Source organism: Barbus barbus (genome assembly GCF_936440315.1).
Source record: "Barbus barbus genome assembly, chromosome: 37".
Lineage (NCBI taxonomy): Eukaryota > Metazoa > Chordata > Actinopteri > Cypriniformes > Cyprinidae > Barbus > Barbus barbus.
In genome coordinates this window covers 17,680,418-17,708,375 of record NC_136715.1, presented here as the reverse complement: position 1 = coordinate 17,708,375, position 27,958 = coordinate 17,680,418, and the positions used below count along the sequence as shown (strand labels likewise).

Here is a 27,958-nt window from a genome sequence, read left to right as displayed (position 1 = left end):
CATTAGAAAATGCAGAAACTAAGAAATTTTTCTATTAAGATATTTTAGATATTTTGTTAAGGAAATATGACTGGAAAAGTGTAAAGAATTCAAAAAGGTGAAGTGTTTGTCATGCTCCGACTAATAAAGAGTAGTCCCACAATTAAAAAAATAAAAAGAAATAAAGATTGAGATTTGAAATTTATTGTGATAATTATTGATATCGACTGATATATATATATATATATATATATATATATATATAAAATGTTATCGTGATCTTTTTTTTTTTTTGCCAGATCGCACTGCCCTACACTATCCCTAGTTACCCTATTTCTTTAGTAAAAAAACATTCAAAATACTGTTTAGTATGTCTATTTCCTCTTTGTTATGTTTCTGAACCAACAACCCTCTATACTGGTGTTTGAATGGCATTCATTGTAATGTCCTGCTGAAGCATAATTCTATAGGCTGGAGACATAAGAATGAGGAGTCCAGCTGGTTGCACAAGTGAGATTGGGGCATTCAGTTCTGTCAATACATCAAGAGCTTCCTTTATGAATAAAGCCAATGATTAGATGCTAAGAGGATTTTCTGCCCATGACTGCTATGTAGGACAAGCAACCGCTATTCAGGGGAAAATGAGTGTAAGATAAAGGAAAATAAGAAACTGAGGCTGGTTAGACTACGATTAAAGAGATTATCTTCTGGCACTTTTTATTGTGTCAGCCCAAACACGGCTCTCTAAAAACTCATTTTGCTTTAGACAATCGCTTTAAGCTATATCAGTAATCCAATAAGCAACTCCTTACCCTTATAATGATTATTATTTTATACCTGTGTGTTTTTATGCTGCCTCCGAATATATGATATAAGTTTCCAGGGATTGTTTTCATTTTTGACTATTATTTTTGTTAGGAAATGTTCTTTGTTAGAGAGGAGATCTAAGAGAGATCTAAAATACAGTTATGAGTCAGAGCAGACCTTTATCCCTGCTATTTTAAACCAAAATATTTTCTCATACTAACAACTTGTTATTTCTCACAGTGGAACTGAAAGACAAAGAAAAAAACGGACTCATAACGTAATCATGTAAAAATATACTATGATACTTTTTCTGTCATAAGCAATTGTGACATTAGTTTTATACAACAATTCACTTTAATATAATTAATGTTTTAGACACATTATTGTTGATTACTTTGTGTATTTTGCTTCACCAACAGAAGTATTTCCAAATATAGAACAATCAGTCGTGTCTCCAAACATCACAGGCTTGAATGAATCAGAGTTTTTGAACAAATCGGATGAGAAAATTGATTCCGTCATTTTGAAAGAACTGGTTGAGTGTAAGAATCAGTGACTCACTCATAAAGATGGCCACTTGTCACCACCTAATTTGACAATGTCCTTACCAAAGTAACTTGCAGAAATGACCCTCACTATTTGAACTAAACTGACTTCTAAACAGTTCTGATGCATTCCCGACTGGTGGTGGTTTATTTCATTTTTATTCGTTGAATCGTCCAAAAGTATCCTGTTGATCAGTGTTCCTGTATTTGTGGCTACTTTTCAATGAAGCTCTGTTTGAGGGAGTTTTATTATTACTCTTTCATTTTACATCTAAACATGCCTTAATGCATCTTTGCAGAGCTGCACAGAAGGCTATCCATGCTGGAGGTATTGATCGCAAAAGATGCAGGACACAAGAGGTGTTCTCATGGGGCTTTTTAATGGAAACACATTGTGATGAATCACAAGCTTCCATCTTGTGATTGATAATGTTGCTTACCATTCACAAGTCACTCTCCCCTGATAGCGCCCAGGATTAATGAAGTATTGCACACCTCAGAAAGGGAGAAAACAAGGGAAAATATGTGTTATTGACGTCAACAGGTTAAAGGGATATATAGAGACCATGGAATGATGAACATGTTTTTTTCTTGTTGTTTCAGATTTCTCATTTAGACATTCGCAGATGTCTTTTATCGAATTGGTTTGAGGTCTGTTTTGTTGTTTCTCTTGGAGCAGATGATGGGTGTGATCATTTAAAATAATAAGGTCATGAAAATTTATTTTCTGAGCTGGGGAAGGTACAGGCGCAAAGAAAAAGTTGAGACATCTTGTGCATAATAAAACTGATAATAGGATTTACTAAACAGAAAAGGTCAAGTCTTAAACTGTTCTGTCTTCAGATTAAACTTCTTGATAATGTTGCAAATCACACTCATATCTTTATGTTGTACATTATTTTGTTTTATTATGTAGAAATACCTGTTAATAAACCAGCACATAGCTTGTAACTTAGTAACTTAGTCCTAGTAAATTAAACGTTCATTGTTACGGTGGCTGTCAGGCCAAAACACAAAATTTTGACACTAAGGTCAGGAGTTATTCTTCATTTAAACATGAAAACTATTGCAGGTTAAATTAGGGGTGGGTACGGAAGTTCTAAGCGGCCATGCATTATTATAATTTTTCTGTCTTGTTTTCTCGTGATCATGACTTAATTTTCTCGTGATCTCGACATAACGAAAGTTGTTTTGTCGTTATCACGACTTAATTTTCTCTGTGTATTCGGCATGATAAGCAGCATCATCGTAGCATCATGGATGATCGTATTCGCTTTTACTTTGATCAGGGACTCACTCAAACTGAAATAATAAAAATAAAAATATGGTATAAGTACCATCCCAAATATTGAAGGTGTTGTGTGTGTGACCGACTACATTGATCCATGATAGAATACTTGTCATGCATATTCATACTCGGCCATTTTAGCTCTGTGTCTGTCAGTGATTGACGACTTACACATAAGTGTTCGACACTTGAGGCTGTCGGGTCTGCAACTTTATCGTCGAAGACAATATAGCGACCCTGATTTTCTCACGATAGCTACAATTAGGTCGTGAGAAAACGGTTTTTAGGTTGAGATCAACAACTTTCATTATGTCCAGATAACCACAAAACAAATTTCGTTATGTCGAGATCACGAGAAAATTAAGTCGTGATAACGACAAAACAACTTTCGTTATGTCGAGATCACGAGAAAATTAAGTCGTGATAACGACAAAACAACTCGTGATCACGAGAAAACAAGACAGAAAAATTATAATAATACATGGCCGCTTAGAACTTCCGTAGGTGGGTGATATGACCAAACTCTTATATCAAAATATCTTATATTTTCTCTGTTCTGTTGTTAGATTAACATGAATGACAGACAGCAGGAATATTGGAATAAACTGCTGTCACTTTAAGAGCTGCCCGGATCCAATATACTGTTACACGTTTTCTTTCTCAGATGTTTGCTTTCACTTAAGACATAAATTGCTGTCTTTACAAGGATATTTGCAAAGATGGGCATTTTGACACACACAAGAGTGTGTATTTAACCATTCAACCGTTATAAAGCGTCAACAATAAGTTTAATACTCTCGCGCTCTGTGAGCACCGTCTCCACATGTAGCAAAATTAGTTCTCTTTCACTGCTGATTGCATTTCAGCGGCTTAAAATCACTTAAAAACTCCTAAAAACGTGCAAACTATACATTTTCGTGACCACATAACACAGCAATGTCACATGAGCATTTAACCACAATAGAAAGGATAGTCCAAATTCTCTACGGGTTGACAAATACTGGTTGATCGTGTCTACCTGTATATTAGTCACCCCTAGGTTAAATAGTTAGCGGTACTTAGCAGACCAACCTGAGATAAAGTTTGAAATTATTGTCTGCCCTGTAGGCCTAATGTCATTTTAAAGTAGATATTTTACAAACATGTTTAGCTTTCATTGACTTTGAAATAATAAACCTGTATTAATGTTGTTTATTTGTATATGTGCTACTAATTTCTTACCTAGTGCTTTGGGGTGCGTCTCAATCAGCTCCCTAGCTCCTGAGTTCATGAATCAGTAGATCGTGTACACGAATTCGGTCACTGGTAAGTTCCCTGACTCACTGCATGTTGGGACAGTGATCACTCGAATTCCAGATTGAGCTAATCAAGCTGATTGAGACGCACCCCTGAACTGTCAACTGACTGGAAATGATGATCATTCTACAGGGCGGAAAAAAAAATGGATCCCCTGCTGATTTTGTACGTTTACCCACTGACAAAGAAATTATCAGTCTATCATTTTAATGGTAGTTTTATTTGAACAGTGAGAGACAGAATAACAATAAAAAAATCCAGAAAATCACATTTAAAAAAAGTTATAAATTGATTTGCATTTTAATGAGTGACAACAGTTGGTGCGATTATTCGCAAATGGAAGAAACAAAAAATAACAGTCAATCTCCCTCGGACTGGGGCTCCATGCAAGATCTCACCTCGTGGAGTTTCAATGATCATGAGAATGATGAGGAATCATCCCAGAACTACACGGGAGGATCTAGTCAATGATCTCAAGGCAGCTGGGACCACAGTCACCAAGAAAACAATTAGTAACACACTACGCCGTGAAGGACTGAAATACTGCAGCGCCCGCAAGGTCCCCCTGCTCAAGAAAGCACATGTTCAGGCCCGTCTGAAGTTTGCCAATGATTCAGAGGAGAACTGGGTGAAAGTGTTGTGGTCAGATGAGACCAAAATCCAGCTCTTTGGCATCAATTCAACTCACCGTGTTTGGAGGAGGAGGAATGCTGCCTATGACCCCAAGAACACCATCCCCACCGTCAAACATGGAGGAGGAAACATTATGCTTTGGGGGTGTTTTTCTGCTAAGGGGCAACTGCACCACATCAAAGAGACGATGGACAGGGCCATGTACCGTCATGGCCAGGGCATTGAAGCCAACCAGGGCATTGAAAATGGGGTCGTGAATGGGTATTCCAGCATGACAATAACCCAAAACACACAGCCAAAGCAACAAAGGAGTGGCTCAAGAAGAAGCACATTAAGGTCCTGGAGTGGCCTAGCCAGTCTCTAGACCTTAATCCCATAGAAAATCTGTGGAGGGAGCTGAAGGTTTGAGTTGCCAAACGTCAGCCTCGAAACCTTAATGACTTGGAGAGGATCTGCAAAGAGGAGTGGGACAAAATCCCTCCTGAGATGTGTGCAAACCTGGTGGCCAACTACAAGAAACGTCTGACCTTTGTGATTGCCAAAAAGGGTTTTGCCACCAAGTACTGAGTCATGTTTTCAAATACTTATTTCACTCATTAAAATGCAATTTTTTTTTTAAATGTGTTTTTCTGGATTTTTTTTGTTATTACTCTGTCTCTCACCTTTCAAATAAACCTACCATTAAAATAATACACTGATAATTTCTTTGTCAGTGGGCAAATATACAAAATCAGCAGGGGATCAAATATTTTTCCCCCACTGTATATATAATCTTTTTTTCTGCATTTCTACTCTGCTCAAGCTTCTGTACTGATCTAGCAGTAACAAATATTGTCGTCTCTACTGACAGATTGCTTGCAGTGTTCTCATTTGTAAGTCGCTTTGGATAAAAGCTAAATGAATACAATGTAATTCATCAATCAGTAATAATGTACATCAAGTGTTTGGTCATATCTATTAGTTATTTAGAAAGTATTAGACCGCTGTTATGAAATGTCAGGTATCCTAAATATATTTTTCATTGTTATTGACATTTACAAGAGTGCTGAGGAGTTCGGTGATATTTGAGCGTTGCTGTCGATAGTTGCAGAACACAATGGACATCAAGAACATTTCAGAGACCTAGTACAACTCCATTTATAACTCCCACAGAGGCTCATTATAAAGCCAAGACTGAGAGAAGTGATTAATTCAGAGGGTTTTGATATTAGTTTTGAGGGGGCAGGCAGTCTACTGGAGCGTGAAAGCAAGATCTGTGAGCAGAGGATGGAAGGGAAAGGACTGAGGTGACAGGGCAGGCCACTGTTTTAAGTTCCCTCTACAGTCACCACTGAACTACAAAGTGAATCCATACTACTCTGAATTCATGCCATCCTTCTTATCTTCAAGCCATCGCTGAAATGGAAGGCTGCCTCAGAAAAGAATACGCTGGCTCTTTATTCCTCTCTAGAATTTTGGATAAGACACATTTGTCAGGAGAAATATGCGTGCTGGTGGTTCCAGCTTCATTTTTTTTCTTTCAAGCACTCATGTTCTTGTTACTTTGAGTCTTTTAGCTGTTTTGTTAGGTTCAGTTGTAGAAATTATATTTTTTAATGTGCTGTCAAACACAGGGCTCCTGATAGTTCAAAAGTAGGTCCTGTTACTCAAATAGAAACAGGGTTTACTCTGGGGGTGCTGGGTAGGGAGGAGAGTGGTTATTGTAGTCTATGAAAAATATTTTTTTGTCATTTTGTATTTGAAATGCAACTGGAGAGGTCAGGTTTCGCTGTTTTTGAAGATAGAGATCTCAGTGCTCATTGCATCATATTCTACAGCACATTTATCTACACTGCAAAAAAAATTAAATAAAAAAATCTTCCTTAGTTTTTCCATTGCAAACATTCTTAAATAAGAATAAATGTACGTGAGAAGCAAACTGACATAAAATATTAAGTATTGTTTTCTTAAAAAAAAGTTTTAAGTGAGAATTAAATTTGTTTAAAATAAAAATATAAACTTAATTCAAAGGTAAAACATTGACAGAAATTTGTTTTAACCAAAACACTTTTTTTCTGATATATTTTTAAGAAAACAAGACTTAATATGCATTAACGTGTCATATTATTTCTTAAGTAAATGTATTTTGATTTAAGAATCGAATATTTATATTTGTACTGGAAAACAAGACAGAAATACTGAGAAGGAAAATCGTTTTTGCAGTGTTTACTTTTTTATTTTCTGCTACTGTACAAGCCTTCTGTTAATAAACTGTTAGTCTTGTAAAGTTTGTCATTTACTACATAGATAATCATGTAAAGGGTATATTTTTACTGTGTTCGCTTGTAATTTATTTGATGGGGGGGGGGGGGGGGGGGGTTGTTGCCATGGTTGTTTTTTTTTAATGTTCAGAGTAATACATTACGGTAACACTGGATTTCACATTATGTTTCATTTTCTGTAAAACAGTATGGAAATACGATTAGTGTGATAGATATATTCATCAATGGGGTGTGTCAAGTGCAATAACCCCAGTCATGCAAATGCAGAACCTCAGATGGAGGCATCGACAGTGGGTGAAGGAGAGAGGCTATTTCTCTGCTGATAAAGCTCTTGATGAATGCAAATGTATTTCCAATTGAAACTGTAAGTTTAGGCGGTACATATTGAGAGAACATAGCTTCTTTTAAATAGCTAGCTTTAGTTTACAGCACATCTCATTTGACTGGTACAAAATGTGTGTCAAAAGGTACAAATGATCAGTATTTTTTCCATTAGAATTTTGTTCTTCAGACATTGTTTTGGTGTAATTTGTCATTTGAAATTGGGGGATGAAATGGTTCTATTAGTATGTGAGTGTATGTATATATATATACATGTGTCACAGAGAAAATGAAAATGTAGGTTATACAAAAATTGTCTTTTCAAGAAACAATTCGTTTAACATTTTGCTGCATGTCAACGCAATAGGAAAAAGTGTTGTAGAGAGAAAAAAAGTAGGCTGTACAAAAATTGTAACCTATTTATTTTTATTTGTCTTGTCAAAATACAAAATATGTTTAACATTTTGCAGTTAACACAGTAGGAAAAGTTTCGCTGAGACAAATAAATAAATGCGACATCTGACATTTAAAATTATAGGCTAAGCAAAATATGAACAAAACTGAGTTGAACGTCCTTCAAGGACAGCGGATCCACACTTTGCTCCATCCTTATTCTGCTCCGTCACTGATCAGAACAACCTGCCTGTTCTGTCCGAGGGCCGTACATTTACCACCGGTACAGCCTGCTCTGAGGACAGTTATGCACATGCTGCGCACAGACCCCGCAAATAAAATGCATGATGCAAAAAGCAGCGTGCAGCGTGTGCATAACAGTCCTGAGTACAGGCTGTACCGGTGCTCGATAAGAATGAGTAGACTAAAGCACAGAATCTATGCTGTTCTGAAACACAGAAAAAAATTATACTATTTTTCTTTAAGGTAAGTGGTTGCAAACAATTTATTTTAGCTACATTTAAATAATCTTGTGTCGCAAGAAATCTGGTTGGGCTGCGGTTAGGCAGACCACTAGCTTGCATCTTGAGTCTTTTGCAATGCCTTAAAAACTGTAGAACTTGCCTTTTTTCACTACCTTAAATGGAAAACCCCTCCACAATTTTATGCTAATTTACATTGCTTAATGTGTAAAAAAAAAAGTGGCTATTTGTGTAAAAATCTAATGCATAACCTTTGCAGATAGCAGCCATCACAGATTCTTTAAAAAAAAAAAATTTTGTCTGAAATGTATCTCTCCTCCTTATTTTTGACTTACTGTAATAGTGGTTGCGGCCATTTGTAACTTGAATGTATGAGGCTTTGATTACTTCTGCATTGCTGCAAAATAAGGTGGATATAGAGTGAACTGTGTAAAAAAAAAAGATAATTCTACAGATCAGGGTCTGCCATGAAAACAATGTTTTATGCATTGCTGTAGGCTGTAATCAGTGATGTTGAACCAGTCTGCCAGCATATAATGCAAGATATAGCCAGTTGATGTGATGTCTTCCTCTTTAACCTGTCAGGCAAAGCAACGTGTACTTTTTATAATCACCAAATCACAAAAAAACATTACTAAACACAAAGCTTTAATTTCACTATAGGAAATGACTGTGTGGAAGAGAGTGTGGACAAAAATAGCATGATTACCAATGACTCACTATGTGTGGAAGCATACGGTTACATTTATTAGTTTATAGATGAACTAACAATGAACAACAATCCTTAACCGCATTAATTAATCGAAATTTATATATAATCTAGTGCTGTGAATTGATAAAAAAAAAAAAAATTCTGAAATTAATCATGATTAATCACATTACTTTTTTTAAATAAACTTTTATATTACAATAATTTCACATTGAATCTTCAAATTAATGTAGAAACAACATAAAGACAGTATACTTTTAATATTTGCTTAGTGGCATCTTTATGACTTAATCATAAAGAGGAAAGAGGAAATCTTAAGACTTGATTTCCTCTTTTTTTTCTTTTGTTCTTTGATTAAAAGAAATCACAGCAGCTGGGTCATTAGGTCATTTGGCTGTTATTACTTTAAGAGCTGGCGCTGCTGAACGTGACGCCGATCTGATACGCATTCTCATAGTTTCATTCACGTTTCAATATGAAATGATACTGACTACAGCGCTCCGCCGCATTTGTACATGCAATTGAATTGAGATGCACTACGAGCACAGTATAAAGGCTGACAGGACAGGAAAATTCGTTTTTACTGACATATGGCCTGATGTGACCGCAATAAACTGATGTTCAACTGAAGCTCCTCGTCATCTGTACCTTTCCACGCTTATTTGACTAGCGCCTGGCGCTGAGGTGGAATGCACATCTGAAAAGTCTTCCATTTGATGCGATAGTAAAGATGTTCTGTGTCCAAATAAACACAATATTTGTCAAGAAAAAAAAAAAGAGACAGAAGCAGCAGTTGTATGTGGGGTGGCTCCGCCCCTTCGTTAACTGCATAAAATATTTTTTTTAACACCGTTATACTGGAAAAATGAATTGCCTGCGTTAACGCGCTAATTTTGACAGCACTAATATAAACTAAACCTTTTGTAACATATAGGGGCAGTATCACATACTGTATATCGCATATATCACAGTTAATATGAACTAACAGAGAACATCTTTTGACCAAGTATGCCGTATCAAGTACACTAACAAGTTATTCTTTCTCCTAGCGAAATTCTAGAATGCATTTTTCAGTTTTGTTTAGAATATATCACATTCAAGCCTGCTGTGTTGACATTTTCTTGTGTCTCTGGCTCTTCATGTGTGAAGTGAGTGTTGTGCCAGATGCTAATCTTGCTGGCCTACTTATCTACATGTCTGTAAGTGTAAGCATCTTGAAACATCGATTGGTGCTGCGATTCCATCACAGCAGATTATCAGAGTAACAAGTGACTGTGGTGGTGATGTGCTGCTTCCCACCCGCTATTCCTGCTGAGAGCATTAGCCGTGATACAAACATGCTAATAGCAGCAGCTTGAGGTAAATACTAGAGAAAACCATGTGCTGTCTTAACATCTGAAGATAATGTAGGTGCTAGTGCAGGTATAACAAAATTATAGAGCTATTAATTTGCCACCTATACAAGCGGGAATGAAGGCCTTCATGAGTTTACTGCTGAAAAATAAACCAGCTTAAACCAGCTTAAGCTACTTTGTTGGTCTTAACTAGTTTTCAAGTAAGGGTATGTGATATCATGATTTTTGACCATGGACAATTAAAATGTCTCCATGATTTGCTTTTGAGGAAATATCGTAGTATTGCAGTTGCAGTTCTGGTACCACCGTCTCAATGTATTGTACAACATTCACATCAAATGTTAACTCAGAGATACAGTTACACTCATGGGACACTGCACTTTACAATCACAAGAGTACATTTTTTGTATGTGGTTTAAAACCTTGCCGGTTAATTTCACTCGGGTGCTGTTCTGCCATTCGCTTTTTCTGAGTGTGCACGCACACTTAGTTATCTTTTGCATCTGATTGCAATAATACTGTCAAAACAAACAGGGTTTACATATAAACACAGTCGGTTATGTCTAAAGTGAAAGTAAACAGTTAAGAGAAAAACGAATGCGTGCCTGTATTTTAGATGCACGCTGGTCTTAAAGTGACAGCAGATTAATAGTACTAAACATGTTGCTGCTTGTTATTAAAGGTATAGTTCACCCATAAATTCTGTCACATTTTTTTTTTTTTACTCTCGTGTTGTCCCAAACCTGTATTATTATTTTCTTCTTGTTGTAACACCAGCTATAATAAAACAACCAGAGTCACACAAAATCTGAGGGGGATCATCCACCAATTGTATTTTAAAGTTTTTAACCCCATTACAATGTAAATAAAAAATAAAATAAAATAAAAATAACAAACCTTCATTGTGAGAAAATACACCATTAAACCTGATCACATACAGACATAAAACCACACTACCTTATAACACTCTTAGAGATAAAGAATGCAAATAGATCACAGATGAACAGTGATGATGGAGCTCACAGTGGTTAATGTCCATAATAAGAATCCATTTCCCATTCCAGAACAAGCATCAAGGAATATCCCAAGAATAATCAGTCCAAATGAGTACTCAGGAAGAAACAGTCCTTACTCTTTTCAATACTCATAGTTGATGGCTGGTACAGCCCATACACCCACAAAAGAAAACCCTCAGTATACAAACAAAATTAAATAGTAATCAGAGCAAACATGAAACATTCCATATACATATATACACAATCCATCCAACAAAAAACAAAAACATCACTTACATTGAGCTGAAAGAACAATAAAATGTTTATGGGCTCAAAATAGGGCCCATACAATGGCTTGAACAAAGATGAGCTCCTAGCCCTACCAAAGCACATGACTACAATCTTACTCACTTCCTTATAAAAGGGTGAGCTAGAATGGTTACCTTCCCCAATTCCCTCTAGCGACAGGGAGGGAAGCTACCAAAGGAAGAGTGGTAACTGTTACATTGTGCTGAACACAAAAGACAATATTTTGACGAAAGTGGGTAGCCAAACAGTTGCTGGTCCCCAGAAAAAAATTTATAAATAAAAAATACTTTGTAAGTCAATGGGGACCAGCAACTGTTTTGTTACCCACATTCCTCAAAATAGCATTTATGTTCAACAGAAGAAAGCAACTCGTTCAGGTTTAAAACAACTTGAGAGTGAGTAAATGATAACAGATTTTTCATTTTTGGGTGAACTATCCATTTAATGTTAATAAAACAACAAAACAAAAAGAGAAAATATCACCCACTGCTCTTGGCCGAAGAACTTTAATACAGTTGCTTTAATAAGAATCAATGTATAATTTATACATTCTTTGGCCTAAATATCTGCCATTCTTTTTTCATTTTATATTTTGTTACATTGTAAGGCTTTGTTTTTAAAATGGGAAAATTAGTTCAGCTGTACTGCTCAGATAACTTGCAAAATAGTAAAACCAACATGACAAAGAATTGTGATAAAATAAGTAATATGATATTTTTTCTATACCACCCACTCATATTTTTAAGCCTGGACAAACTGGTTTTAGAGGGGTTTACGTTCGACGTAACGTCAGTGTGACTGACTAATAACAGGAGATAGGACAGGTCTGGTCTGAGGTCCTGAAGCTCTGCGTGCGGTCCACGTAAACGGGACAAAGCAGAGCAATGGCTGGGTCTGCCTCCTCCCGGGGCAGCGCTTGCAAGTTCACCACCTGATCCCTGAAGGGCGTGGTGGGAAATTTGGGCACATATCCAGGCTGGGGTCTCAGGACAACATGAGAGTCAGCCGGCCCGAATTCTAGGCACAAATCGTCGACCGAAAATGCCTGCAGGTCCCCTACCCTCTTGACTTAGGCCAATGCAGTGAGGAGCGCTGTCTTTAACGGCAGAAACTTAAGCTCTACTGACTGCAAGAAAACTGACCGGCAGAAAGAACACCAATCGACGAACAGGTTCCACTTTAGCCTGTAAGCGTGTCTTGTAGATGGGGCTCTAGCCGAAATGATGGTGTTTACTATCGCTGGAGGTAGCCGACCTAGAACCTCCGCGTCCCGTCCAGGGACCACACGAGATTCCACAAGTCTGGACGTGGGTGCCAGAGGGTGCCCCCTCTTTGAGAAAGGAGATCCCTCCTCAGAGGGACTTGCCAAGGAGGGGCTGACGTGAGGAGCATTAGTTCTGGGAACCAAGTCCATTTGGGCTAGTATGGCGCTAATAAGAGGACCCGCTCCTCGTCCTCCCTGACCTTGCACAGTGTCTGTGCGAGAAGGCTCACTGGGGGAAACGCATATTTGCATAGGCCCCGAGGCCAGCTGTGTGCCAGCGCGTCCGTGCCGAGGGTCTCCTCGGACAAGGAGTAAAACAGCTAGCAGTGCGATGTGTCCGGGGAGGCAAACAGGTCTACCTGAGCGTCCCAGAAGCGTCTCCAAATCAGCTTGACTGTCTCAGGATGGAGTCGCCATTCTCCCGGAAGGGCGGGCTGACGTGAGAGCTCGTCGGCTGCACGATTGAGCTCGCCTGGGACATGAATGGCGCGAAGCGACCTCAGATGCGGGAGGAGATGGCGGGCGAGTTGCGACATGCGATGGGAGTGTAGACCGCCTTAGTGGTTGATATACGCAACGGTCGCAGTGTTGTCCGTACGGACCAGTACATGCTTGTCGTGTAGAAGGGGTGGGACCCGGTCGTGAAGCTAATGCTAATTCGGGCAACGCCACTCTTCCTGACGGAGGCAGCGCAGCCTAATCGTCATCTCCAGAACCTAGCTTGCCCTCCGATGCAGTGATCGAAATCCTGTCATCCATTGGTGCTTCGAACGAGATGCCGGGCCCCGCCCTGTCCGAGGACTCCGCAAGCTCATCTAGGAACACCAGATAGCGCGATGCGCTGGAGGAGTGAGAGGCCGAACTCGACGGGGAAGCTCTCACTGTGATCCTCAAGTCACCTTGACCATGAGCCGAAGTAGCCCTCTGAGAAACAGAGGAGCTAGAATGGGGCATGGCAAGGGGGATACCCCCCCATTTGACGAGGAGGTATCTGGAGCGCAGCATCACGATGGTCATGTTCCCATCAGCGTACTGAAAGCCCAAGCACGAGACACAGCTATCGTGAGCGTCAGATAAATCCAGGAAGCGACCACATCCAGAAACACACGAGCGGGAAGCCATCTTTAAAAAGACGCCCGTCGCTCGTGGAGCTCTTTTAGATTTGCTCTTTTAGAGGAAAAACACTCTTTCATGTAGTGCTGAAGCGCCCAGGGGGGGTCGCAGCGCGACCACAGTTTGATGAGCTGCAGCACGCCATCAGAGAGAAGCAGCACTGGAGAGCAACCCCAGCTGACGCGCCGTAACCCCAACACTCAAGCGGTCTTGTAGACACTCGCGGAGATTCAGTCTTCCTAGAAGGCTCGGCTCAGAAGCGAAAAGCTGATGTGCGCACCCCGCTCCGCAGCGCGGTTATAAAAGGAGAGCGCGTGGAGAAACATGCACGCCAACTATCATTGGCTTGTTTTGTTAACACTCGAAGGTGATTGGGCTCTCGGGCGAGATCCCATTAGTCAGTCACACTGACGTTACTTTCGAACGTGACTGACTGATAGGGAACTATGGTTACCATGGTAAAAGTCTGTATGGAATGGACAATACTCTTATTGCAGTGTGGCTTGTTACTACACATTGTTAATGTTATTGCTGTTATAATGAATATTTTTATGTTTAACAGGCTAGTTATGCCATTATGTCTGGATAATAGATAATGCTTTCTGAGACTGTTTGAACTGAAATTAAAAGTTTGTAGAGGCTAGTTCTCATGAAGTTCATTCATTTATTCCTTTTCTTATGTATTAATCTAAATTAATGTCAAATGTGCTTGATCTTTGGTAATGTGCTAGAAAAAGTGATTAATAGCTATACTTAAAGCACCTTTGTAAAAAATTTTTTTTCAAACATGGCATGAAAATCAAATTTACACTTTAAACCAAGCCATCTTGAAAGTTTATTCTATGGGACATTTCTCCTCTATTCACTTAGGAGGATTTGTGAAGAATGATGTAATACGCTCTCATATGAAAGACAAGAGCAGATAAAAAGCCGTGAAAAATGATATATACAAATGCCCTTTTTCTACTGTCCACTTTGTATGCTCGGTTGCATACAAATGAGACAGCAGAAAACATTCTTCCCCTGCTCCATTTTGTTTGGTAAGCTCTTAATCATAATTACTGGGCTTTGGTGAATTCACTTTTTGTGTTCTTTCTGTGGACTACAGACACAGCCAGAAATAAGAGTCCCAGTCTCTAAGCTTCTATTGATTTATTTTCAATGAGTTAGTGTTATACAAAGACCTAGAGGATGAGGAGGAGGCCCAGGTGATGTTATTATCAGGTGCATCTAAACATTAAGAAGAAGCCGGTGAACATGAGCCAAGACCCCATCACTTAGAAACCATGGGAAGTAATAGGAGACCGCAATAGCATCTCTATTCAGCCGGCCCTTGAGATTCCCATCAGGATTTGAACAATGGAGCCACAACAATTGGCCTGAATGTTGGGCCTGCTGGTCTTTTTTTACTCTGCGCTCTCTGATTGTGTAACATAATAGTGGTATGCATGTAAGATGGGATGTTGCTGTGATAATTCAGTTAGTTTTTTCATGTTGAGAACACCTTTTGAGGTGATTTTTTTCCCCAGGGAATCTGATGGATATTGAAACTCAGCGATCTTGTAAACCGAAACCTCTTCACTTTATTAAATCATGGACCGGAGTAACATATCGGTCTGATGCATGTTCCAGAGCCTGAGCTGTCATCAGATGGGCTGAGGAGAGGAACGGGTGCCATCGCACACTCATTAGACCCAGGAGCTGCTCTTTGGACCTTCTTGTTAAAGTCTTCATGCCTGGCTTGTTTATTTGGGTGGTGAGAAGTTTTGCATTCTGCAGATCAAAAGATTTCCATATTTCACAACTTAAAATACAGTTTAGACTCAGAAACTCGAGGTGAAACATCTTCTATTCATCTTTCTTGCTGTCTAATGAGCTATGCTGTGCGTGGACCAGAAAGTCAATTTTGCAATTCATAATTGTGGCTGCCCACTGAAGACAATCGGAAGAGTTTTGTCTCACTTTTATGAGCATCTACTATTCAACCATGAAAATGTATTTAAACATACAGCCTTAAAGGGATAGTTTGGGATAAAATGAAAATTCTGTCATCATAGACCCTGGTCAGGTTAGACACCAAACTGAATTTAACCCAGATGAACATGAGGCTGTGAGGTATAGACTTGCAGTCTCTAGCACTGTATAAAGGTCCTAGACCATGTAATTTTTTGCAACTCTCAACTGCTTAATGTTTTTTTTTTTTTTTTTGAACAACGTCTTGACACCTGGATAATTGGTATGTTGTTAAACGACAGTACAATCCTTTGAATGCACTGTACTTCTATCCCTCACAGCCTTGTTTTCATTCCTGTCAAAAATGAAATATGATGCTCCACTGAATATTTACTCACCATCATGTCATTCTAAACCTGAATGAATTATTCTGTGGAAAATAAAAAAATGTCTATTTTTGTCCACAAATAACATTGGACCCCATTGACTTCCAACGTACAGACGGAAATACAAGACTACATGAGGATGAGCGAATGATGACAGAATTTGAGTGTTAGAAATGCGGGACATGACATGTTGCGCATTTGGTCTGGAGAGCATTGTTTGTATCTCTTTTAGGTAAAAGTAACATCAAATTACAGGTCTGATAATGGTGTGTTTTGTTTGCCTTTTTCAGCAAACGAAAGTGCATCACATTAATTAAGCAGACAACTTGTCTTGTTTTTTTTTTTTTTGGAGCACAGCATCTGTGGGTCTATCACATCATTTGTTGGTCTTATCCATTAATCTTTCATAAAATCTCATTTTTAAGCCTGGACAAGCATATTTTGTATGATGACAAAAACAAACAAAATTGTTTTCTAATATCTGATTGTTATTGTTCTCTCAGAGCCATTTGTCATCATTTGTGCTGTATCAGCCTTATGAAAGTAAATTTGAGGACTAAACAAAGCAGAACATCGATGATTCATGCCATCGGGCCATTCTCTGCGAGTTCCACTCCTCATTGGCTTCATTGTCGTATCTGCTTACAAGGCAAAGATAAAGTCAGAATGGGGTGTCTATTCCCCTTAGGGGACAAGAAGCTCTAGGTTTATAGTTGTTTTTTGTCTTCACATCTTGAAATTGCCATTTAAAAGTTGCAATTACTTCACAGGCAATTTAAAATCCAAACAATAAAGAGCTCGGTTGTTGTAGCATCCCAGGAGGTTTAACTGAATCATTTTTCACATTAAGTAATTGTTCTAACATGCCACAGAGTACATTTTCGGGCTGGTGTGTCCAGTTTCAGGTGCACGCGGCGCAGCGGGGTGGAGGAGGCGCCAAACTGGTTGGATGAGTGCAGGTGAGCCAGGAAGCAGCTTATGCCAATTTTGTCAACATGAGAGGAAATCCTCCTTAGAGCTGAACTCGTGAGAGGGAGACGGAGCTACATGGGAACCTATTAGATAGCAAATTCTCCTGTCGGCCGCCTCACAGGGGGAGAGAGGGAGAGAGTGTACCTGCGATGGTGGACACACAGGGATTCCATTCAAACCCAGCCCTGCAAGGTAAATGTTTACATTGCCACTCCTCTTTTTCTCAGTAACAAGCGTGGAGGTTGGTTTTCTCACTGCCCTATTTGAATGGGTGCTTCTGCAGGTGTTTGTCTGTTAGCCTCACGCAGAGAACCACTTCCAGTGGCTTTGGTGACGGATTCTCTTGGGTTTTCTTAGGTGTTGTTCATTAGGTGAGTTGGTACAGGACATGAATCAAGAGAGCAGTTGTATTTCAGTTTCTCTTATGCTGCAGAAGCATCGTGGGCGGATGGTGCTGGTGTGTTTGCACATAGTTTAACTTAACACATAATGTGATTCAGCTTATCATCTTGGGTTTGAAAAAAAGATATTTGCTTAATGTCTCCATAAGAGTTCTGTCAGCACAAACCTCATGTTGGTGGTTGTTTATGTACTCGTGGCTGCTGAGTACATTTATGAGAGCAACACGTGGATACCAGAACTAAGAGCAAATAAAAAGTTACCGCCTGCTTTTGTGGATTTTGAAAACCCATTGTTAAAAGGGACAGGAAAGATAAACTATAACTAATAAAGTTACAAACTAAAATAGATTTTAAACCAAATCTATCTGTCTGTCTGTGCTGGGAATATACAGTTCCTTTGTGTATAAGTGCCATATCACAGTATTTGTATTTTTTCTGTGTGTACTTCATTTTATTACACTTGTGTGTATTCCTGTGTGTGTCCCAGTACGTGTGTGCTCACTATGACATGTGAAGTCATGCGAAAGAAAGATATCTATTAGCATTCCTATTCAGTCATATCTTAGTGACAGTTGCTTTGCTGACAGTATATTAGCATTTTTTAGGAAATTATTATTTTTTCAATAAAGATGCATTTAATTCTTCAAAAGATAAATATATATATATATATATATATATATATATATATATATATATATATATATAAAATTCTTAACCTCAAACTTCATTTTTTTTTCTCTCTTCTAGAATATGTGGCTAATTTTCAGTGACCACCAAGGGAGTTTTTGTTTTTGGCAGCATAGTGATGTGGTTATCATATCTACCAGCAATAGGTAACAGGTAACGCTAAACAGCCAAACTCTGAATCCTTTCCATTAAGTAGGCTATTCTTTATTACCTCTCTCTTCGTTACTTGCATTCAAACCAGGTAGCTCATTAATTCAGGCCTCTTAATCTCAAAGGTGGACAATAAATGTGTGTGTGTCTTTTGTCTTTGCCGTTTAAAAGTCAGGTCACCTTGTCCACACTTGTTATTTTGATGAAACACACTCTTCTTCCTGTCCAGCCCTAAAGGTCAGAGGTCATAAAGTGTACGCCTGATCAGTTTTAGCAAGCATATTCATTCCCTGTGTGACTGTGTATGCCAAAGAAGAGACATGAGTATGACTGCTCTGATCTGATTAATCTGCGTATCTATATTTAGTTTTTTTTGTGATCAGGAACAGACATACAGCCGGTGGTGGGGAAGCAATGACCCATCCTTGCCCTTGCATTCTACCCGCTGACACACTGCTCAAAAGACCACATCATCCTTCCCTAACCACACACATCACCCCCCTTTTGTTCACTCCTTCCTTTTGAAACGTGATCTTTTGAATTTCAAAGGCAGAGAGGAAACCAATGCTCCATCCTTGTATCTAAACCCTGGTGGGACGTCCTTTATTATCTGTCCTCAGTACGGTTGTTCATTGGCCATTGATAGGCGTAGCTCAGAACACCTTTGGTTTACAAAGGCGAGCAGAAATATCCCTCATTTCCTGTGCACCGGCTTCAACTCGGTCAGCACATGGAACAAAAAGGATGGAGGCTTACGTGGGCTACATGGAACATGACCTTCTTAGTTCCTCAGAGAAGAAACTGTGATAGAGGAAAATAAGAGAAAATGACAGAGAGAGACTTTCCTCTCTAATAAAATAGAAATATATTTTAAATGTGTTTATTTCATACTAAGTATAGTTTAAATCTATTAACATATTTACTGACATATCACTTGAGACTTACTGATATAAATATTATAATTAAACTTAATTTGGAGTACTACTTCTGCACAATGAACATTGCTTAATGTTAAGCCTAAAATGTGTTTTAATGACACTATCGATGAGGATTGTATGATCTTTGAATAATATCAGCCTTTAAAAGCAATATATTTAAAGTGTGCCTGGAGTATACTTGCAATAGCTCCACTTTAGCACAATCAAATATACTTCAGTATATCTTTAGTTGGACTTCAGCACTACTTCCACACTTAAAGTGTATGAAGTACAAAATTAATTGTTCCAATTTAGCAGACTTTAAGTATACCAGTTTAATATACTAAAAGTACAATTGCTGGGTATTTTTATTAAGTACATAAATATGTAAATGTATTGGTAGTATATGTTTTATAGTATATTACTAGTATATTATAAAATAGTACATATTTCTAATATTTCTATTTTAAGCTATTGCATTAGGTATCACAAACTAATATCAAATGCAATTTAAGTTAATGTTAGTTTAAAAATGTAGCTGTATTAATTGTATGAATTATTTTTATATAAATGTAAAGCATATAATGTATCAATATAATCATTTATGTATTAAAATAATTTATATTTAAATTAATGATATTGCATTTGGCATTCAGGGTTTACATTGCAGAGTTATATTTAATTTTATATTATATTTAATTTTGTTTAATAGCATTAAAAAGCTAATTATAAATGTTAACATGCATACCATATACTCCTTTAAAATATTTATGAAAAATTCACCACCATTGCATGCAATGTTTTTTTGTTTTTTTAAATAGAATACATTTATAATTAATGTACCATTAACGTAACCACAAGACACCTAACAGCAGATGTTTGTGTTTAATTCTCATCAGTAAATGCTGCTCCTTTTGTGAAATTACTCCGATATCAGTTTTACATGGGGCTTAGCTGGATTTTTCCATTTTTCTCCTCATTTCTACAGTGCACTTATTTCTTTTCACTTTTCATGGCATTATTTTGTCATCTGATGTGTGTTTAGCCCAGTATTTGACCTGTTTCGTTCCGCTCAGTGCGTCCGTCTCCGTTAGAGATCATTTTTAGAGCTGTGCATTATCACCACAATAGGCCCCCAAAACAACCTGACTCAATTCACACCGTGTCACCTCACATTTTCTCGCTCCGCTCTCCTGCGGGGGATCAAACAGGGAGAAACATTCCCTTCAGACCGGTTGTAGTTGGGACAGGCCTGGCAGGACAAATGAGATTGTGTCTACTATTTCAATAGAGCTGCTGTAAATGGTTGTTTGTTACGTTAAAGTCAAGCTCTTTGCATGAATCTTCTGCGTGACACTTCACAACTGTCGTCTTGAGCATCTGATTTATTCATGATATTCCTTCAACCGTCGGAAGCAAAAATAATGTACCTTTCCTCAACTTTTTTTTTTTTGCAGATGAAAAACTCTCCATGGCTTTGTAAGGGATTTGTCAGGTCTGTAATGGATTTTGAAACCAATAGAAGTTACCACAAGATGTGGAGATGAAAAGCAAGCAATCTTTCAGCCGTGCGAGTGTGAGGAACGTCTTGCCCCATCCATAAAAGAAACGTTAAACTGCTTTTAGCTACGTTCTTCCTATTTGTGCACAATACATCAATTTAAATAGATATGAAGAGTGAAGAGTGCTTCAATTGGAATAATCCGCTCAGACCTAATCCGTGTTTTCGTAGAACCTACCTGCACTGTTTTTTTACGCCTGAGGCACGTAGGTCATTTTCCTCTTATAGATGTCAGTGAGGAGCACAAAGATGTTTTAATAAATAGTCATTTAAATGCCTGAGCTCACCTGTTCAGAGGAAGGCAAAGAAAGATTTGGCCCTGCTCAATTTGTCAGCTAAATAAATGTAACATTTCTCAATGTTTTGACTGTACAGAAACTAGACACTGCCTTCCCTCTCTGGCTGTTGATTGAAGAAATTTTCCCTTTGGCAGATTCAATTCGTTCGTCATTACTACTTTATTTGATTTGCTTTCTCACTCTGTGTGACCCGGTTCATCCACATGCATCAAACTGGGTGAGGCAAGTGTACAAGTGAGGCACCGGTGGTTCAGGGTGTGCATTAGTAGCCCTCTTCATTGCTTTTCTACGGTCTTTTATTTATGCATTTGGGATCCACCTCAATGGCAGTTACATTTACTAAGATGGTGTAAATATAATCTCAAAACGTATGACTGAATAGAATAAAGTATAATTTATTAATTTTAGTCTATGTATTAAATATAAATAGTTAACCCATAAATAAAACTTTACTTACCCTTAAACCATCCAACATTTAGATGAATTAGTTTCTTCATTGGAACAGATTTAGAAAAATGTGGCTTTGCATTGCTTTCTCAACAATAGGTGGCGTCAGACTAAGAGTCCAAACTGACTTGTATCTTAGCAACAGTTTGAAGTGTTTTAATGATAGATTTGTTTGTTACAAACACAGCTTTTCACTTCACAATGCATTAATTGAAATAATAGACTGTAGTCTTGTGGATTATTATGATGTTATATCAGCTATTTGGGCTCTGATTCTGACGGCACCCATTTACTGCAGGGGATCCATTGGTGAGCAAGTGATTACTACAATTTCCAACAACTTTTTTTTTCTTTTCACAGTGCAAGTTTTTATTATTGCTGTGTTTAAACATTGCACTGCACTGCTAGCTGTAGTTACTGCACTTCACAAGCACCCATTTAATGCACAACCACAAAAAAAAAAAACCTTGACGGTTCACTGCTGTTACACATATTCATGGCACACATATATCTGTGGATGTGCTTCTGCCGGGATTGTAAAATGCTGGAGATGGAAGTGAAGTCTTGGCTTTCCACAAGCAGATTTATGAACGTGTCAGGAGAGACTGCATCACCGGCTATGACATGCTTGATTGCTAATAGTGCTGGGGGTGTTGGGGTTGTCAGAAAGCAGGTTTGCCATTTTGGCTTAGGAACAGACCCTGAACGAGATTCAGCTCCTAACAAAACAGAAGGAGCCCACATTAAGTATGTCATAATGAGGAGATTTTATGACTGATGCTGCACGGATAGCACAAGCACACCATGTATCTTTATTATAATGCTTTTTTCTCAGCAAATCTCAGCATACAGAGACTTCCTAATTGAAGCAGCCGATGGCCATCCATCAGACTCTGAGTTGAAGCTGTAGGATGATATTAGAAAATCTTTCAAAACCTACTAATATCAGAGCTGGAAAAGAAAAAAAGTTTTTTTCTAGCGTTTTATTCTTCACACAAATCCCTTGTATGGTTTAAGTAGACTTGTATGAGTTTTAAGGACTACTGTTGATATTTTTATGGTAGTTTTTAGTTGAATTGGGGTCCTTTTTGGAGGTTGATCGCCACAATTGGCATCAGAATAAGTTTTAAAGTGGGGACACAAAGGTTGTGAGATCATATACAAAGACTGAGCTCATAAATATGAATGATCCTGTCATGACATTGATCATCTAGACATTGACATTGATCAGAGTCATGTTACCTAATTAATATTCATGATCCAAATGTTATGAATTGATGGCTTGCACTGATGTTAAGATTCAAATAAAATGTATAAAACTATGATAAAACTGTCATAAGTGCTATAATTGACCATTTCACAATATATAGTCAATGTAAATTCATCAGTTGCAGCGTTCCTTCTTTTCACTCAATTCATGAGCATGGATGAACCATAGATGGGAGGCATACTTTAGCATCAAACTTTGTCCTTAGACCTGTCATAAACGCTAGAAAAAAACCTTTTTTGTTTGACAATAAACGATTTAGAGGAGAAATAATGAGGAGTGGACCGTTTTATGTATTTATTTATTTATGTTCAATGAAAAAAAGTCTCTGCATTAGTGCAGGAAATACCAGTCACACACTCGGCCTAATGCTCTGGTTTCAGGTGACTTTTTCATCAACCAGACTGTCTTATTTATCCCCTTTGTAGTGGATGTGCTCTTGTTTGGTGAACTCCACAGCCTTCTTCCCAGAAACTTTAGCCTATAATTATCATCCCAGACAGCTTTTTCAGACTGAATTATAATTATATCTGTGTTTTGGGTTTTTTCTGATCTATGTGGGCACCTGTATTTGAGATCACATCTTCAGAACACGTACAATTAAAATAACCCATGTTCTTTGTAATTACAGTCATTTATGAATATTTGTTTTTCAGTTGTTTGCTTGTAAATAGTTACATAAAATAAACAGTTACACAACAAAAATGTACTCTGAGATCAATGCAGAGGCATTAGCAGAGAAATGCACTGCTGGATGTGCCACTGTTTTATATTTAGGCTACTGTATTACTGCACTGAACGGGTTGGTCAGAATGTTAAAATGTAGGAACTGGCTGCTTTTCAATTCATAAGTGTGAATTTGAATTGAATTATTCACGCCCTGCAGGATGCTGGATTGGAATGACAGGAAGACAAATATGCTGAATTCTAATTCCATGAAATTCAAAACACACTACAGAACAATTTCATTAGGCCAACATGTTCTTCCAACAAGGCAACTTTTGTGACAAAATATGATTGTATAAATTAATTTAGCAAATTGATTTCTAGTTCCCTTGCATTTTGACCCTTGCATACCCCTGCATATTCATCCAGTGTATTAAAATGTTTTTTCCCACAAACACGTGAAATTGTCTTATAAATTGTTTTGTATTACATGTACACATTAAATGTGCTGTTAATTGTAATATAATACCTGTAAATTGATGAACCTTATAATTCATAAATTAATTAAATTAATTTGTTAAGAAATAAGAAAAATAAGAATTCCATAAATCACAGAACAAATAAGACTGACCTTTATTAATACTGGTAGAAAAGACTTTAAATGTTCACTAATTCCTCTGGGGCTTTACCTTTGCTTTTATCAGATCTTTGTTCACAGTCTGACATTATCAGAAGTGATTATCCCCTGCCATCCAGTTTGAATAGTCCAAATGATTTGATTTAAGCTGTTGTGAAAGGCTTTTATAAAAATAAATAATGTCATATTTATTTATTATATTTTTGTTTTGCTGTAAGCTGCTTTGATAAGAAAGGAACTTCTAAGACTATACTGTTGGGCAAAAAAGTATTTAGTCAGCCACCAATTGTGCATGTTCTCCCACTTAAAAAGATGAGAGAGGCCTGTAATTTTCATCATAGGTACACTTCAACTATGAGAGACAGAATGGGGGGAAAGAATCCAGGAAATCACATTGTAGGATTTTTTATTAATTAATTGGTAAATTCCTCTGTAAAATAAGTATTTGGTCACCTACAAACAAGCAAGATTTCTGGCACTCACAGACCTGTAACTTCTTCTTTAAGAGGCTCCTCTGTCCTCCACTCGTTACCTGTATTAATGGCACCTGTTTGAACTCGTTATCAGTATAAAAGACACCTGTCCACAACCTCAAACAGTCACACTCCAAACTCCACTATGGCCAAGACCAAAGAGCTGTCGAAGGACACCAGAAACAAAATTGTAGCCCTGCACCAGACTGGGAAGACTGAATCTGCAATAGGCAAGCAGCTTGGTGTGAAGAAATCAACCGTGGAAGCAATTATTACAAAATGGAAGACATACAAGACCACTGATAATCTCCCTCGATCTGGGGCTCCACGCAAGATCTCACCCCGTGGGGTCAAAATGATCACAAGAACGGTGAGCAAAAATCCCAGAACCACACGGGGGGACCTAGTGAATGACCTGCAGAGAGCTGGGACCAAAGTAACAAAGGCTACCATCAGTAACACACTACGCCGACAGGGACTCAGGGCCAGACGTGTCCCCCTGCTTAAGCCGGTACATGTCCAGGCCCGTCTGAAGTTTGCTAGAGAGCATTTGGATGATCCAGAAGAGGATTGGGAGAATGTCATATGGTCAGATGAAACCAAAATAGAACTTTTTGGTAAAAACTCAACTCGTCGTGTTTGGAGGAGAAAGACTACTGAGTTGCACCCAAAGAACACCATACCTACTGTGAAGCATGGGGGTGGAAACATCATGCTTTGGGGCTGTTTTTCTGCAAAGGGACCAAGACGACTGATCCGTGTAAAGGAAAGAATGAATGGGGCCATGTATCGTGAGATTTTGAGTGAAAACCTCCTTCCATCAGCAAGGGCATTGAAGATGAAACGTGGCTGGGTCTTTCAGTATGACAATGATCCCAAACACACCGCCCGGGCAACGAAGGAGTGGCTTCCTAAGAAGCATTTCAAGGTCCTGGAGTGGCCTAGCCAGTCTTCAGATCTCAACCCCATAGAAAATCTTTGGAGGGAGTTGAAAGTCCGTGTTGCCCAGCGACAGCCCCAAAACATCACTGCTCTAGAGGAGATCTGCATGGAGGAATGGGCCAAAATACCAGCAACAGTGTGTGAAAACCTTGTGAAGACTTACAGAAAACGTTTGACCTCTGTCATTGCCAACAAAGGGTATATAACAAAGTATTGAGATTAACTTTTGTTATTGACCAAATACTTATTTTCCACCATAATTTGGAAATAAATTCTTTAAAAATCAGACAATGTGATTTCCTGGATTCTTTCCCCCCATTCTGTCTCTCATAGTTGAAGTGTACCTATGATGAAAATTACAGGCCTCTCTCATCTTTTTAAGTGGGAGAACTTTCACAATTGGTGGCTGACTAAATACTTTTTTGCCCAACTGTATGTATATCTCAAAAACCAAACAAAAACACACCCAGAGAGTTCACGCTTTAACTGCGTGATTTAGTCTATTAAAATGCATTCAGAATTTCCCCAAAATCAACACATTTTCACTCCCAACTCATCACATATTAATGCTTGGCCTTTGGCGTCACTTTTTGATGCACAAATTAATCCCCTGACCCTAAACCTACCATTTGTCAATTAATCACGAAATATAACAGGCAGATACAGCTACAGTCATAATTTATTCCAAAAATATTAATATTCCTAGTACAAAACGATTGATTTGTGAGAAGAATAGATGCAATCGCCCTCTCTGTCCACCGTAAAGCTTATCCTGTGTGTTGCGGTCTGTGCGCAAATTCAAAAAATGCCGCCAGAAGAAGCCTTACGTCTGCCTTGGTTGTGAAATACTATTGGCTCTTGTGTGTCTCGTGACCGATTGCGTCATGATGCAGGACGGGAGTATGCTTTTGAATGAGATGTGAGAGTGTTAGGGATCATTTTCAGCAATTAAAACCTTATGTTTTATTCTCTTCTTTGCATAAATATATCATATGGCTTCAGAAGACTTGGAATGCAACACAACTTGTTTGTGCCGCTTTTATACTGCTTTTTTATAGTCAGTTTTTGCAATAAATACCTCTGACTATACTTATATTTGCCTGTTATGATTGTTCAGAAGTGGGTAGGGTTGGGGTTAGGTGCTCCAATGAAAGTGTACATTTATATAAAATTATTTCTATTTTTTTACAAATGCATGCGAACCATTAAATTAAATGAAAACAAACGACTAAAAACAATGGAGGACCCTGCACATCGAAAAGTGATGCTGAAGGGGTACTGGCCAAGCGTCAATATGTGACAACTTGTGCGTGAGAACGTGTTGCGAAAATTCAAGGCAAGGCCAATATGCCCCTGTATGACTTTTCTGTCTTTTCTATTTATATCATCTGATATAATTAATATTTTCTTTTCCAAATATGATTACAATTGCAAATGTGAAGTTAATATTAAGTTATTTACATTTTAGACACAACAGTTCCTGTTTTTGGTCTATTTCATCAACAACAATAGTTCCATACAAATCCACAGCAGAACTGTTTTGTGCCTCTGAGCAACACATGACAGTGTTTTGTTACTGAATCATTCAGCGGTTTGAATGAATCAGTTGAATGAATGACACAATGACTCACTTATGCAGTGATTTGCCGCCACCTACTGGCAATTTTAATTTTATATTTAAAGTATATTTTCCCTTCTTTTCCCAAAATAATTTTAAATAACAGTATTCAATGTTTTGTTTTAAAACATCAAAATATTAATTAAGCATAAATCACACTCTGCAAGATATCATCTAATAACCGTTTGCAACAAAATTTCAGAAGATATCAAAATATAGTTTTTTGTCATTATCGCACACCACTAGTAGCCACAACCCAACCTCTTGCTATTGGTTACGTAGGGGTATGCAAACACATAGGTTAACAGGCAGAAAAGACATCCTATCACTGCCTTCAGACGAATTGCAATGACTGGATGAAAATCTGTCATTTCACAAACAAAACTGACAGGAAACTGAATAAATTTTTACACTGCTTACTCAAATATTCTGGATTGATGCAGAAAATGTAATTGAGAAGAAGTTGAAATAAGCGGATATATATATATATATATATATATATATACTGTATCTATACTGTATATATATATATATATAATTTTTTATGTAATATTTCTTATTGTATCATTTTTGTATTTGGAATTAAAACCATTAACCGAGCGGCACAGCAAAATACTATAGAAGTCATTATAATCAGTGATGTTGTCTACACTGGATGCTGCGCGGTGCAACAAATCCCCAACAGAAAACTGCTACCATTCTATTTATGACATATTGACACAAATTTAAAATGATTTTCAACGGTCACTTTATCGCGTCCAGTGTAGGCAGACTTTAGCTGTTGGTGTAGACACGATGTTACGCACCTATCGAGAAGAAACAAAGCAACCTC

The 27,958-nt window shown here is 38.0% G+C and overlaps 1 protein-coding gene across 1 annotated transcript in view; it reads left to right on the top strand.

Moving 5' to 3' along the window:
• Window positions 1–17,210: 17,210 nt before the first annotated feature.
• Window positions 17,211–27,958, top strand: part of LOC306857037 (inactive N-acetylated-alpha-linked acidic dipeptidase-like protein 2) — a gene marked incomplete at both ends in the record, with an annotated part of 254,287 nt that continues 243,539 nt past the window's right edge. Inside the window, one exon of the mRNA XM_079396683.1 lies at window positions 17,211–17,253. Within this exon, the coding sequence (XP_079252809.1) occupies window positions 17,211–17,253 (43 nt within the window). The remainder of the gene's footprint in view (window positions 17,254–27,958) is intronic.